Genomic DNA, 15,688 nt, shown 5'->3' with positions numbered 1-15,688 from the left:
TGGGGAAGCTTCATCTCATTAATGAAGAGGCAGGTTTTGAATAATAGCGGACCCTATACAAGCAATAATTGCAAAATAATCACCCACCAACTTTTTTTTTTTTTTTGGTCAGCCTATTTATAATAATACAGTGCGGCTTCTTGCATTTCCTTAAGTATTTTTGCTCACAGTAACCTTTTGTATTATTTTAAAATTTGTGATGGTCTTTCCAACTTGTCAAATGGACATTTACTTAACATTTAAAAGTGATGAAAAAATAATACACTCTCATTTCCATTTCTACTTAGGCTTCTGATGGTTCATTTAATGGATTTGCACAGGTAAGCAATCAATTTCCCTAGAGGCTCCAGTGCCATTGATCTGGCAGAGTTTAAGGGTATAGCATATACACCAATCCCACAACTTATGACTTGAGTCAGAGATACAGTGATAGAAACGACATTGTAGGGGTATTATCACTAAATGCATAAAGAAAGCACTTAGCCCCATAGCCTAACATAAATCAGAGGAAGTCCGACTGTCATGACATGCTGCTAGGGTACCAGTTAACACACACACAGGTTTATTCCAAACAAAGCATGCTTCAACCTGTCTCCATCATCAATGGATAGGCTGCAGACCAATTCTCTCCGCAATCCACTTAGTCTCATCAGGATGCCTGCAGAAAGGAAAGCAAGCAAGCAAGCAAGAGAGAAAAGGTCCAATCCAAACTGGTTGCCAGGGATTTCTGCTGGGCCAATTAAATTCAAGGCAGAATTCAAAAGGTTATGGAGACTGTTTTGGGGGGAATCCCAAAGGGGCTTGCTATTTATATTTTCTCAAATGACATAGGGCCATCATGAGGGCTTATCATGAAGTTTTAAGAAAATAGGAAACCACTTTTTTGAGAAAGAGCAGGAATAACTGCCAGGGATTTGTACCTGCATTTCAAAGAGAGCGAGCCTTCTGCTACCAGAATTTCTTTGTGAAATTTCAATGGAAAGCAGCTTTCATTCTTCTTCTTTTTTTCCCCCAAAACTAAGAAAAAGAAATGAAAGGGACATGATGTGAGTCCCCGAAAGACACCGAAAGTACCATCTTGATGTGGTATCAATGGAAGAGTACAGAATTCTGTAGGGAAGGTTGTGAAATTATAGACACTGACTTTAGACATGTGTGGACCTGGATGCTAGATGTGTTGAAAAGTGATATGTTCACATTTTGGTATTTTTATGTAATGAAAGTCTTTCATGATTTTATGGAAACACTTGTTAATTTGCTCTCATACTTGATGCATCAAGACTAAAGTTACCTATTATTTTTATTAACTATACCAGGGGTTTCTTTTTATCTAATCAGCTGGGACATTAAATAACTTTTCTTCTTTTCTCCTCAACGTTAAGCCTCAGGATACATCATTGTTCACAATGCAGACAGACCAGAGTATGATCTCTAATTTGGTGAGTTGATTTTGGCCTGGGTTTGGGGAGATAAATAAATATCACTACACACTTGAAGGCTCATTCTAAGTTGTCTAGGACTCGAATATCCAGAGTATGGTTGCTCTAGCTCCCTATTTTCTGCAAGCTTCTGGAAACCTCCCTGTGGCTACTGACTCCATTGTGACTTCTGTTTTCATGTATCGAAGGATCACGATCTCAGCGAAAGGGCTCCTAAAGACGGACTATAGCAAATCCACCAAGGACAGGGTTATTTCCATGGTGCTAATAGGAAATGGTGAGAGAAAGGTGGGCCTTTCTACTCCCATAAAGAATTATAGTCCACTGCCTGGAGAAACGAAGAGTGAAGAAAATCACAGACTCAAGGATTTCCAATTAGTTTAACGGAGTAAAGGGCCACACACACCACGGCCTCAATTACCCTGAGATCAGAACTAGTAGATGGTGCCCAGCGACCAGTAATCACCACTCAGTTGAGATCAGAGAAGGTCCTGATCAGGATGTAATGAAACTATATAACAACATTCAACATCATAAATAAGACTGACTTGGTCCGCTAGAGACTAGTTAAATCCCTGAGAAGGTGACCCTTCAAGCCACGAACTGAAGACAGCCTGAATCGTCTTGCAGCCAAACCGCAGACAGCCCTAGACAATGATAAAAACATTTGTGAGGAATGTGTTCCTCAGAGCAATCAATCATATGAGCCCAATGGGGGAAGCGTTTGCACCCATCCCCACCCCCCACCACCCTAGTCTCAAAGGACTGGCAAAGCCAAGGAAAAAGAGTAAGGTGGAAATGAACTGGGGCGAGCAGGCAGAGCACTGTCAGATTGAGGGGATTACGGTGAGGGTTACAGAACAAAAGTGTGCAAGTTGAACGTACAAGTAGTTTGCTCTGTAAACTCTCACCGCACGTACAATTCTAACAGTGGAAAAGACAAACCTGTGGAGCTCAATTCTACTCTGAAATGCCCGAGGCCACCCTCCGTTAGAGTTGAAGAAGTTAATTTATAACTTAATCCACAGGATTGAAGATGAAGTTGCTGAAGAACAAGTTAGGGAAGGGATACGTAGGAAACGTGCAGTGTTATTCATTTAAAAAAAGATTTTTATTGTGAGTCGAGTGAAGGTTTGCAGAGCAAATAGGAATGTCACATTCAACAATCCATCCACATTGATTCAGCTCACTCATTGCAGCCTCCTCGAAGTGCCATCGCTTATCCCACTCCCTCCCTAGCACCCTGTTTCCAGTCCTCCTTTGTCCCTCTGGACTTCGCACTTGAGTAAATGATGTCCTTTGGATCTTAAATGGTTGATTATACTATTATCCAAGGGGAGTTCAGTCCCAGACATGAATGGGGATGAGGGGCGGCAGTGTCAGGGGTCTCAGCTCGTTCTATGTTACCAGTATGCCTGGTCTCTTGTATGATTTTGAGTTTTATCCTGTATGTCCCCGCACTTTTCTCGGGTCTTACGAATGTGATTCTTTCCAGAGCAGTTGGTAGTGGTAGCCAGGCACCGGCTAGTTCTTCTAGGTTGGGGTTGTTGAGACTGGTGTTTGTGTGGTCCCTTAGTGCATCTCCTCTTCCTTTACATTGACCCACTTTCATTATACCAAAGAGGTTAACAGAAAATGTGTCCAATGACTACACTCTTTCTTGCTGTAAAGGAAGAATTCCAGTTCTGATTCTTAAAGTCATACTGTTATGGCAGCCTGTCACCATAAATAAATATAAATACGAGCGTCTCTCATAAGTGTATAATGATGCTATGTAAGCAAACAATAGTATCTTATTACTTGCATTCCGTAGGGTGGTATGATATGGTATGGTACGGTACAGCACAGTATGGTTTCCATCATCTGTAATATGTCAAGGGAAACATCTTGTAGAGAAATAATAGTGGCTAAAGCAAGGTACAATTCTGACCCAACTATTATAGACCTTTCTGTGAAATGGTGTTCACAGTTTTTCTTCATTTTTTGCTCTATCTTGACAATGTTTAGAACTTTACTTTGCCTCGGAAGAAATAGAAGAGTTACTTCAGTTTCTAAATATGAGCCACTGATTTGATGGACAGTCGTATTACCTTGGTTCATCCTTATTTATCACCCAATGAGTTACACTTACTCTCCTGCAATTGAAGTCAATTAGTTGGAATACTACATGGTAATATTGCTTGTGATGTGGCTTTACATTATCATGCCAATTTCAAAGTTCAGCAAAGAAATGTAAGTACCCTCATTTATAAAATTACCCTCAGGAGAAGGATGAGGCTGTCTGTTCCCACAAAGACTTACAGCCTCGGAAACTCCCAGGGGCAGGTCTCCTCTGTCCTGTAGGGTCACTGATAGTCAGGACCAACTTCACGGCAGTGAATATTCTTCCTGATATGAACCTTGAACATTATTTCAGACTTTCCACAAACAGACTCAGATGCCGATGTTTTCTTTAGTTTCAGTTATCTTTGTGTTTTTATGGACAGCAATATATTTATTTGACTCATGTTTTGAAGCTTCTTTTGGCTTCTCAGATGGCTTCACACGCTCCCACGCTATAGATTCATCTTATAGGGGCAGCATCTGCTGGGCATTTCTTGTGCTTTACCAAACTAACCTTCAGGTCCTCCATTGTACAGGTCATTTGAGATCAGGCTCTCATAGCAAATCACCTGGACTTCTGTGAATGATGCAGTCATACCACAAGAGCTTATAGAATTGGTTTACCATGATAAATAATTGTTTCATCATGATTATTCTTTTTAAATATCAAAGTGATGTCCTCTCCTAGAAACACCTTCTAAAGTCCTATTGGAGTGAATTTTATTACATTCTTTCTTTAAATTTGTGTCAGACTACCTCTTACAGTTTATGAAAGCCCATAAATATATCACATCTCTTTGCCTACTTGTCTACCAAACTATTCTTTCATTTTATGATGGCTCTTGAAAAGAACAGCAGTGTGGTCATGGCACACAGAGCAATCAAGGACTTAGTAGGAGCACAAGACAAATATATAGTATATTTATCTATTGCTAGGCCTTCATTTTCTATAGGATCCATATAACTCTTCCATTACCTCTCTCTGAAGAGTGTCAAGTACACAGTGAATGTACCGAAATATCAGAGGTATCTTTTGTGTTAGTGCTGAGAGTCGGGCAGAAGTGACTTTTAGTGTTAGGCATTGACTTCTTACTCCTCTGGCAAAACACTTCTTAACTCTTTTAAGGGTTTAAATGTTCTGATGGAGAGGGATTTTAATGAGCTCTCCCTTGTCCATCCATTCAGTGAAACAATTATGCTGAATAAATATGCTTATACTTAATTACTATAAATATAATAGGATATTATATTAGTACAGTAATAAAATGGGGGATATTGGGACCATTTTCACTAGCTTTGATGTCATTATTAACTGTGGTGTTTTAATGGCCAATTCCATTTTATTATTTTTAATTTCAGGATGGAAGAGGTCTTGTGCTAAGAGATTCTGGAGACATTATCCAGCATATAATTAGAGTCAGGATGATATCTCTGTAGAGAAAGGCCACAATAGAATGAAAATATTTTTAGTTTGTCTACACAATTAAATGGATCCTGTCACAGAGAATTCTTCCCTGTGACACCTTAAGAATTGGTTGATTATAAGACATAGATCAGTTGCTGGGGATTTTATTAGAGGGGAAGGGGAGACGAGAGACAGGACTGGTAATTACACGGCCGTGGTAGTTGTGATGGCTCCTTTCCAGGTAGTTGACCTATCCCTCCCAATCTTGGAAGTGACCCAGTGTGGCTCCGTAGTGATGAACTAATGAAAATTAATGTATTTTAATTTAACATTGGCAGATCCCTTGATATTTTGATGCTGTGCATATCAACAGAATTATGTACCCAAGGTGGATCTTCCTCACTTTTTCCAATGGGTAAATGTGGGAGCACCTGAAATATCCTTCCTCCCTTCTTCTCTCCCTCCATACTTCCCTCCCCTGACTTTCTCTCTGCTTCTCTGCTAAATAGGATTGTAAGTAATCAAAATGATGAAAGTGTGTAAAAGGTATAGTCCGCTGGTCAGACTTTGCATAAAGTCACGGGAAATGATGTTTCTGGATTATGGTAAAACAAGAAACTTCAGAGTCCATCTCTGGACCTTTCCCTTTTATAAAAGCCCATGATGCCAATTGTGGGAGTTCTTAGCTAGTACCGATTTAATGAAGCTAGTTACTTACGGGATGATAAATAAAACTGCATTTGTCAAGTATATTGTAATGTTCTCTGTTCACGTGTTGAATCCTTTCTGTCTAACCCTCAAAACAAACAAAGGCTGAACCTGAACAAGCTCAACCCACAGAGCCGAGCCTAGAAGAGCCTCCTGTCTCCGCTGCGCCTGCTGCTGGCCTGGCACCGGGACTGGATGCTCAGCCTGAGGAGCCCGAGGAGGAGGCAGTGGTGAGTGCGCCCCCCCTCCCACCTGCCATCTGCCTCACCTGATGCAGCAATGCTTGTCCTGTCATCTTTTATTTCTTGTGACCGATGCCTCCCGGGGTAACCAGCTCCATGTCTAGGAAGGCTCCTCAGATTGCCTGGAGAATTGCCTTCAAGTAGAGGCTAACTTTCAGGTGATAATTAGATGAATTGACAACTTTGTTGGTTATGTCTACATATTGCAGACTGAGAATTTTCCCCTTAAGGTCAGGGACAAGACAAGGATGTTTCTCACCACGGCTATTTGATGTTGCTTTGAGAGATTGTAGCGAGAGCAATTGGGCAAGAAAAAAGAAGTAAAAGGCATCCAGACTGGGTAAGAAGAAGAAGGGCTATTCTTTTTGCAGATGACATGATTTTAGGTATAGAAGACCCCCGATATTTCACATGAAATGCTCTTAAAGCTAATAAATGAATTTGGCTAAGTGGTAGGCTAGGAGGCCAACACACAAAAACCTGAAAAAAGAATTACAGAAATTATTCCATTGACAAGAACATCTAGGAATTAATTAAACCAGATTGGTGAGAGACTTGTATACTGATTGCTTACAATATTCATGTTTTATAGATTCATTAAAATCCAACAAGGATTTCAAATTTCATAATTTCAAATCTAATTCTGCAGGGATTCATGTGGGAATAACTTATTTGCTCAAAACCAACTGGCTCCTATAACAAGAGGGAATTTGAGAATATGCTCTTTTGCTAAAGGGAAACTCAGGTCTGTTTGGTTGGAAATGTGGACTTTTACCCTGGTATTGAAGCCATATACCACATCACATCCAGAAACTGGGTTGAAATTACACATGCACTGTGTTGAAATAGATCATGAAACAGCTACAACAGTGTCGAAGGACAACTTACTTTTAAAAATCCATGGAGAGTTAGAAATGGTTTATTTCTGAGATTCCATAAAAGGTTTCCTGATGATTTCAATAGTGTACACTACAACTTTGGAGATTCGGTACAAATAGGAGAGCCAACCTCCTCTTGCCAAAATATCACAACTCTCTTTAACATACGTAAGCCGTTGGATTGTATGGTTTGTGGATTATACGTCAATAAAACAGTGAAACGGGGGTGGGGGGGGTGGGGGGCCGGGGCGGAAATCACATTGCCTGGATTAGATACCTCGACCCACGAGTGTTCTCTTCTCTTGCTGCTGTTGCTCTAGGTCATTGTAGGGGAAAAGCGGTGTCAACTTTCACGTCTGTAGTTTCTGTAAAGAAGAGAAAGATAAATAATGGGGGAGGATAGTGATGGGAAATGCAAATGACGAAAATAGTCACTTTTTCCAGCTGAAGAGACAGGATTGGACTAAATCGTGTAGGGGCACGATGAATGGACACTGTCGCGGCAGCCAGGGACTCCACCTGAGAACAACTGTGAGGGTGAGCAAGGACCGGGCAGGCTTATACACAGGGCCACTCTGGTTGGAACCACTCGCTGGCACCTAGCAACACCAACCTTAGGGAAAACAAGAAAAATGCCCTGTTAGGTCCGCTGCCTCCTCCAAGCACTGCCTGCACGGGCTTTGGAAGGTGGGTGTCTTGAGACCCCTTGAGGCGGTGGCTAGGACTTCTGCTGGGATTCATTAGCAATCACAACAATTCCGTGCAGAGCGAGCACTTCCATACGGATCTGTTCGCTCCCATTAAGATTATTTAATCACCAAGGAAGGAAAAGATACATTGTCATTGCTAATAATGCTTTATGTTTTAAAGAATATGGAAGATGCCAGGGAGTTAGAAAGATATTGATTTAGGCGTGGAGGGAAATTGTTTTACTTTTCTAAGTTCTTGGGTTCCTGTTTTGAATGGTAGATGGGCTTCATCTTCACAGTAATTTAAATTCCAGATTAATCTCTCTGTGTTTTTACGAGTTACATTATGCCCATGGTTTTGGACAAGGACATTTAATGTTGTACAATAGGTCAAAGGTAATGTGTAAGCTAATATGTTAAATGGGGGCTTGAGCATGTATTCTCCATGACATCCTCAGAATCCCATGAGTACACATCTCTCACACCCAACCTTATTTTAACAACAAAAAAACATATATATATAATTGGGTTCTTGTTTTTTGTCAGATTCCATGTGGTTTTACAATGAACAATATTGGTGGCTACTAGTTACCTATTACAGGGGACTTCAAAAAGTTTGTGGGTGGAAAAATAATATTAAAAGATAAAAAAAAGTTTCCACATACTTTCTGAAGTCCCCTTATATTTTCTGAGGCTCCCAGGGCACAGTGGTTAAAGTGCTTAGCTGCTAACTCACATGTTAGCCATTAGAACACACCAGCCCATCTGTGGGAGCAAGAGGCGGCAGTCGGCTTCTGAAAGGAAACCAACCCCACAGGATTTCTTTGATTTGGAATCAACTCGACAGCGAGGGGGTTGGGCTGTTGTTTTGTTGTGTTTGACTGTCTGCTGGGTTTCTTTCATGCCAGTACACCGGCTCCCAGCATTTTCAAGGCTCTTGACCTTTTGGAAATGGATCACCAAGGCTTTCTTCCAAGGCACGTCTGTGTGAGTTTGAACCAACAACCTTTTCGTTAGTAGTTGAGTGCTTTGCTTTTTGTTCCAACCAGGGACTCCATCCTGGTAGTCCATAGATATGATTTATAATCCTTTTATCTATAGGTTATATAAAAATATCTAAGATGCTGTATGGCACGGGGATTAACCATCCTAAGACAAAAACCAAAGCAAAGCAAAGAACTCATTGCCATTGACTCCCTAGTGTGTCACAGCGATCCCATCGGACAGGGGCGAACGGCCCCTGTGAGTTTCTGAGACTGTGACTCTCTAAGGAGTAGAAAGCCCTGCCTGCCTTTCTGCCCAGGAGCTGCTAGTGGCTTCTGCCCGTCCAAATTGTAACCACAAGGCTCTGATATCAAATAGAGAGGTATTTGAAAGATTCATCATTTGGAAATTACTTCTCTCCTACGTTTTATAGATGAACTTTTGAGCAGGAACAGTCTATATATACTTATATCCTACATCTGAATATAAGGCAATTCAGAAAGTCTTATGAAGGATTTAGGGACCTACTGAGAACCACAGGGGTTGCAAGAACACCAGCCTTGTCAAGTTCAGGGTGAGCCACCCTCTCCAAAGAGGAAAAGTTCACCAAGTTCATTCTTTAACTATGGACTGAAACAGAAAAATCATGTTATTTAAGAAGGGCAGCTTACAACTGTTCGATTTGCCTAAACCGACACACTTGGATAAAATCAATTCACCTTGTTTTCCCTTGCTTTTGAAAAACAGAATTAGATGGAATGTATTTGTATTCTCTAAAGTAGATTTATGATTTCTTTTCTTTTACTGATAGTAAGCAAAAATCACAATATTAGGATTATTTTTTTCCTTAAAGAAAGACCCCCTTCTGTCACTAGATGTGTGAAAGTTAGTTGTGCAAGCATGAAAATCCATGTGTTCCAGACATTAATTAATAGGCTGGCTGCAGTTATCATCATTCAAGGATGGATTGACGTGACCTTTTGAGGTAATCATTTTTGCTTCCTAAATGTCAGCACACAGTTATTAGTTCAAATCTTGACAGATTGCATTTCCTCTGAGGTAATATTTGTGAGAGTTTTGTAAAACAAAGAGGCAAATATAATTTTAAAAACGGGAACGTCTAGGGCTTTCAAGAAAAGTTAAATTATTACATTTTGGCTTGTTATTTTATTCTCTATGGAGTGAATATTGTCTTTAGTTCTTCTCCCATAGCACCAAACTTCAACTCTTTGACTGTAAGATGCATCGATAACCAACATTGTAGCTTCTCTTTCCTCTCATGTTTCTAGGTTAGGCCAATCGAGGGTGTAATCTTCAGGGGGAATCATTTCAGTAGATATCTCAGTATCATGTATCACCGAGAATCAGGTTAAAAGGCAAGCAAACTCCAAATCCACTGCCCTGAGTCGATGACACCTCACAGTCACCCTGCAGGACAGGAGAGTCCTGCCCCTGTGAGTTTCCCTGCGACTGGAGCTCTTTATGAGCATGCAAAGAACGCCCAGTCGCTCCCTCAGAGCAGCTGGTGGTTTCGAACTGCTGACCTTGCACTTAGCAGCTGAAGAAGATTATAAATCCAAACGATAATGTTTTCTTTGCTTATAACTAAGCATGCTTGTCATTTTCTTGCAGACAATTTTTACCCATTCCATTTTCTTGCATAGAGACACATTTAAATTGTATCTAAATTCCTGCCCGTCCCTGTATCTTGCACAAATAGTGAATTGGACCGGTGCTCTTTTTACATGCCTGTTGATATTTTTTTTAACAAAACATTGTAATAAAATTTAAGGTTAACATTTCCAAGATTGAGGTAAAGATGTTATGTGAGAGATATGAAAGATGACTTTTCATTTTACTATGCATATATATAGAAAAATAATATATGTAAATTTATTTGCCAAGACCATATCAGAATGCTCAGACTCTATAATCTATGACCTTCATCTTTGCTAGAAGTCCTTCTGTCTGCTTGAGGAGGCTACATGTGCTCATTTCATTCACGCAGTTGACACTTGAATCCTTCATGGGTGCCGGGCTCTGTTCTGGGCCAGGATACAATAGACAGATGTGGCTTCTGCCGTCATCCTTCTTGACAACTGGCGGCTGAGACCACCATGAACATCTCGATGGTTGGAGTATCTCTGACAGTTCCATCTGGAAATCAGCATCTGAGTTTTCTCCTTCTAGAGAGAACACTTGTAGAAACAGGTACTGCACAGTACCTGGAAATGTAATACCTTAATCTATCAGACAACAGCACTGAGGATGAGAAGAAGACAGGGAGTTTATTTCTTGTTCTTTCTTCATTAATGTAGATTGATTGTCCAAACAGTAAAGGACACTAGAGAAACACACGCATGTGTACATATAGATATGTATCTTTTCCTAACTTAAGACATTTTCAGATTACAATGAAGCACAGATTCTCCATATGGTGTTGTAGCACATAATTTGCTGTCATGATAATTCTCAGATATTTATATGAAGTATTTCCAAACTCTACAGGTAAATAAAGAGAATATTTACAAAGATACTGATAATAAAAGGCAGCAGTAATGAGAACTAATTTTTAAAAAGAGGTATTCAGCTGACTTAGATGGAGTCCCCCGAATGGAATCCCTCTATGCAGTCGTTCCATTTGAGAACCCTGTCCCGTCAGTCCTGAAGTCAATAAAGAGGACCTTGGAGACAGGTGGCTTTTCTCTGAGAAAAAGAGGATTCCTTTCTCAGAATGGGGCTCACTGCTAACTACATGGTCAACGTGCCTTTGCACTCATTTGCGTCTCTGTCCCATGGTGCCCAGTGTGGAGCCTAGTGTGTAACCGCTGCTCAGTGACCTCTGCACACTGATAGCTTTCTTTATCTTGTTGATTAGTCTGTTGGTTCTGGAAAGGACTACAACCTGACTTCATTAAATATAAATATAAATAAGGTAATTTTCTTTCTCATTGCTTCCCTTTAAACATAGGTACGAGCCACATAATGTCTGTTTCAGGAACACCTATTTGCCTAAAACATGTATATCCATGGCCCATCCTGTAAGGTTTTGTGTATTGTTTTTGTTTTTTCCAGCAACCAGAAAGGATTGGAGATACTGGACATACAGAGTTTCCATAAATGAACACGTGGGCAGGTGGGGGGCAGGGTAAGAGCCCTACCCTCTGGAGACATAAAATAGGCCAGGGGCCCCAGCCTCCTCAGCTTCCTGACACCCTCCTTCAGTGTGGGGTGTCAGACACTGCTGTGCTATTTTGCAGGCTGCTCTAAACTGATCCATAGCACAAAGCTGTCTCCACACCTGAGTCTCCAGGAAGGATCCCTCACCAGAGTCTCACTCCCCCCACCCCCACCCCTGAGGCACAGCAACGTCTAGCCAGGGGATGGTGGGACCTTTGGGGCAATAACTCAGAAATGAGCCAGGAGGTGTTTTTCTGATCTCAGCTTCCTTAGAGACCCAGGTTCAGCAGCTCTTCCTTCAGGTGTGGTCATCAGAGCACCTTAGGGCTGTGGGGAAGGGAGGGGTCGTGATGATGATCACAGAGGTAAAGCAGGACCTCATGGTGGTGGTGGTGGGCTGCAGGAGTATCCCCAGGGATGACTAATAAGTGATCATTCCCCTAAAGCCACCATCTGACCCCAAGGCCTCCTGAAGTATGAAAGAAAACCCAGAGCCCCTCCCCTTGATATGGATTGAATTGTAACCCCCCAATATCTGCTAACTTGAATGGATCATGATTCGCTGGTTTGGCAGTTATGCATTGATCCCCAATGTGAGATCTGATATGATAAACCTGTCATTCCTGAAGAGATTAAGGCTGGGATGTAACAGCCTTAATTCTAGCACAGCCCTGAGGGGGGTTTCCCTGGAGTGTGGCCTGCAGCACAAGATAAAAGGAGAGAAAAGCTAGCGGAGATCTGAGGGACCACGACCATTTTTTTAAAGCTACACATTGAGAACACCCTGTGAATCTGTTAAAAGCAAGGCAGCTCAGAGTAAAGAAAACAAAGAATCCTCACAACTGGCCAATAGGTCACATCATAATAAACTTAGGAAAGATTGAATTTGTCAACAATTTTATCTTGCTTGGATTCACAATCGATGCTTATGGAAACAGCAGCCAAGAGATCAAAAGACTCATTGTGTTACAGGGATGTTGCTTTGAGGACGACGGTGCACCTGACCCAAGCCAGGGTGTTTTCAGTCTTTTTGTGTGCATGTGAAAGTTAGACATTGAAACAGGAAGACCCAAGAAGGATCCACTCGTTTGAATTATGGTGCTGGCGAAGAGTATTGGAACTACCATCTGACTGCCAAAGAACAGGCAAATCTGGTGTGGAAGAAGTCCAACCAGAAGGCTCCTGAGAACCAGCATGGTGAGACTTCATCTCCTGTCCTACGGACGTGTATCCGGAGAGACCAGTCCCTGGGAAAGGACGTCATGCTGGGTGACGTCGCAGGGCAATGAAAAGGAGGAAGACCCTCAACAAGGTGCACGGACACAGAGGCTGCAACAGTGGCCTCGAACGTGACAATTGTGAAGGAGGCTCTGGACCCGGCAGTGTTTCATGCTGTCATACATTCTGTGGAGTCCGAACGGACCCCGCGGCCCCTCACAGCAACAGCGTGCGTCAGAATCGACTAGCTGGCAGGGAGTTTGGTGTGGGGGCTCTGTGTGTGAGAGCACAGAGACTGAGCATGGGACTAATGAAGCCTGGTGGGCACTGCGTGTCTGCCGCCACCTCTTGCTCTTCCCTTCGCGGCCCAGCAATGCCTCCAGAGTACAGTCTTTGCATGGATGATTCCAGTTACTCCTCCGTGGACATTCACCGGGAGCTTGAGTATGATCAGCAGACATTGCTTGGCTCTTCCTTTTCCTGATGTCTTAGATTCCTCGTGTTGTGGTAGCAGAAATACCACACGGGCCTAGCTTGAAGGAACAGAAATGGATTTTCTCACTCTTTCGGAGGCCAGCATCCCAAATCAGAGACTTGAGTGTGGGAATTCCTGCTGTGAGCTCCTCCCCTAGTGTCTGATGTCTGCAGGGATCCTCCGCTTGCTGTTCCTTCCCCGACAGGTCCTGCTGGCCGTCCCTCTGTTCCCTCTGATTTGTATGTAACTCACAAGGGATTGTGTTGAGGACCCACACGCTGATATAAACTAGATGACCAGACCCGTTTTCTGCCAAGGTCATATTTACAGGGTTAAGCTTTCAGCCCATATTTGAAGGTCACACCTGTATCTAGGTCACACCTGATCTTTCCTCCTTTTAAATGGAAAAGGCATCACGACTAAAATAGCAAGAGGGTTGGCAGAATCAAGAGTAAATTGAGGCCTAATCCTGTGGTTTTATTGATAGAATCTCTTGAGACTACAGGAGAAAAACCCAAAGCAACCTCATTGCCATCGAGTCAGTGATGACTCGCAGTGACTCCCTTTCCAAGACTAACTTTTTATAGGAGTAGAAAGTCCAATCTTTCTCCTGAGAAACTGCTGGTGGTTTTGAACTGGCAACCATGCAGATTGCAGCCCAATGCATAAACCACTGTCCCATCCAGACCTTCTACTGCCCTAAAGAGTTACAGTCTTGGAGACTCAAGGGGGCAGTTCTACCTTGTAGTCTTGGGTTGCTTTGAGTACGTGTTGACTGGAAGGCAGCGAGTGAGCGATTGCTATTTTGGAGTGCCTGCATCCTCCGTGCATTACCTCACAGCAATTCCACAAGCCTGGCATTATTTAGGGCTCAATACTCCCATTTCACAGATTAAGGAAATTAAGGCACAGGGAAGTAAAGTAAGTTAAACAAAATCACAAAACCAGAAAGTGATGATACTGAACTCAAACCCATTTTAATCCATAGGCACCCACACACCACCTGGTATAAGTGCTGTGTCCCTTAAAAAAACTCTGCAAAAGTAAATTTATCCACTGCTTTTACATCACCTCTTACTGAAGCCCTCTGTTCACACTTAGGCTGAACTCCCTTCATCCTGATATCAGGACATCCCACCAGCCGCCCCTGTTTGTTGCCATGAGACAGACAGAAATTCTTGTGTAGATCAACCTCAGCTCCCCAGGGATGATATGTGTCTTAATTAAGGTGACTAGATTTAAAGCGGGACACCATTGACCGAGGGGCAAGGGGTGGGGGAGTTCTTGATTAAAAATTTGGTCTATGTGGACCAAACAGACCGTTCCCTAGCTTGTCATGCATTCTTTCCAAAAATCGGGACTTTTTTAAAACGCCAAAAATCAGGACTGTCCCACAAAAAGTGGGACGTCTGGTCACCTTAGTAATCCCCCCACTTGGACTGCAAGTGAATATCAGTGGAGTGATATTGGAAAGAGCACTTCCTGGGGGTCTGGTGTGTTGGATCTATGGTTAATGAATGAGGTGACCTTGAGCAAATCAGTTTACCCCTCACCCCTCCTGCCACACTTCATTTTCCACATCTCTTTAAGAGTATTGGGCCTGATAAATACTAAATTCTCTTCTTCCTCCCAAAAAATCGACCATTTATTACCTTATACATGAGGGTTTCTGTTTTCTCTGTAGCCAGGAGAGCATCCTTTGTACTTAAGGCTTTTCCCCCAGCCTCTCGTGCCTAGGTGGTGGGATTGGTAGATTCTGCTTAGCACTCTCACCCAAAGACTAGAATAAGATGTTTGTCAGCTGAGTCTTCCAAGCATGACTGTCAGTTCTCTCTCTCGCTCAAGATTCAGCACCTCCCCTCACCCTCCATGCTATCTGGTTATATCCCAGGCTACCCAATGAGGTGTATTTTGTATTTGGCAAGGAGAAGGTTGGGAGTGTTATCAACAGAGCATGATATTTATTTGGTTTGTAGATCACTATGTTATGAGGCCCAGTAGCACAGTGGGCTAAGTGTTGGATTGCTAACTGAAAGGACAAGGGTTTGAACCCACCCATCACTTCTTGGGAGAAATATAGGCAATCTGTGTCTATAAAGATTTACCATCTGGGAAATGCTGGGGCGCAGTTTTAACCTGCCCTATGGAGTTGCTGTGAGTCAGAATCAAATGGGCAGCAGTAGGTTTGGGGTTTGTATATCATGGCCTAGTCTTTGGGTATGTTTGGCTACCTTACCTCAGGTCAGCCCAGCCTAGAGCCTCTCACAAGAAAGTATACTGAGCAGTGGCCATAAACAATTTACATTTCCTTTTTTATAAGAATCATTTTATTGGGGTCTCGTACAACTCTTATCACAATCCATACAT

The 15,688-nt window shown here is 42.3% G+C and overlaps 1 protein-coding gene across 1 annotated transcript in view; it reads left to right on the top strand.

Annotated features, from left to right (window-relative positions):
* The window catches only part of AMPH (amphiphysin), a 147,718-nt gene that overhangs the window by 109,137 nt on the left and 22,893 nt on the right, over positions 1-15,688 (top strand). The window contains exons 15-17 of the mRNA XM_045286282.1: positions 288-320; positions 1,383-1,439; positions 5,760-5,885. Coding sequence (XP_045142217.1) covers positions 288-320; positions 1,383-1,439; positions 5,760-5,885 — 216 coding nt within the window. The remainder of the gene's footprint in view (positions 1-287; positions 321-1,382; positions 1,440-5,759; positions 5,886-15,688) is intronic.

This window comes from Echinops telfairi, unplaced genomic scaffold (genome assembly GCF_000313985.2).
Source record: "Echinops telfairi isolate 266 unplaced genomic scaffold, ASM31398v2 ScPeMD7_7;HRSCAF=31, whole genome shotgun sequence".
Taxonomy (NCBI): domain Eukaryota; kingdom Metazoa; phylum Chordata; class Mammalia; order Afrosoricida; family Tenrecidae; genus Echinops; species Echinops telfairi.
The sequence above is the reverse complement of the archived record's forward strand: the minus strand, read 5'-3'. Positions and strand labels throughout refer to the sequence as shown.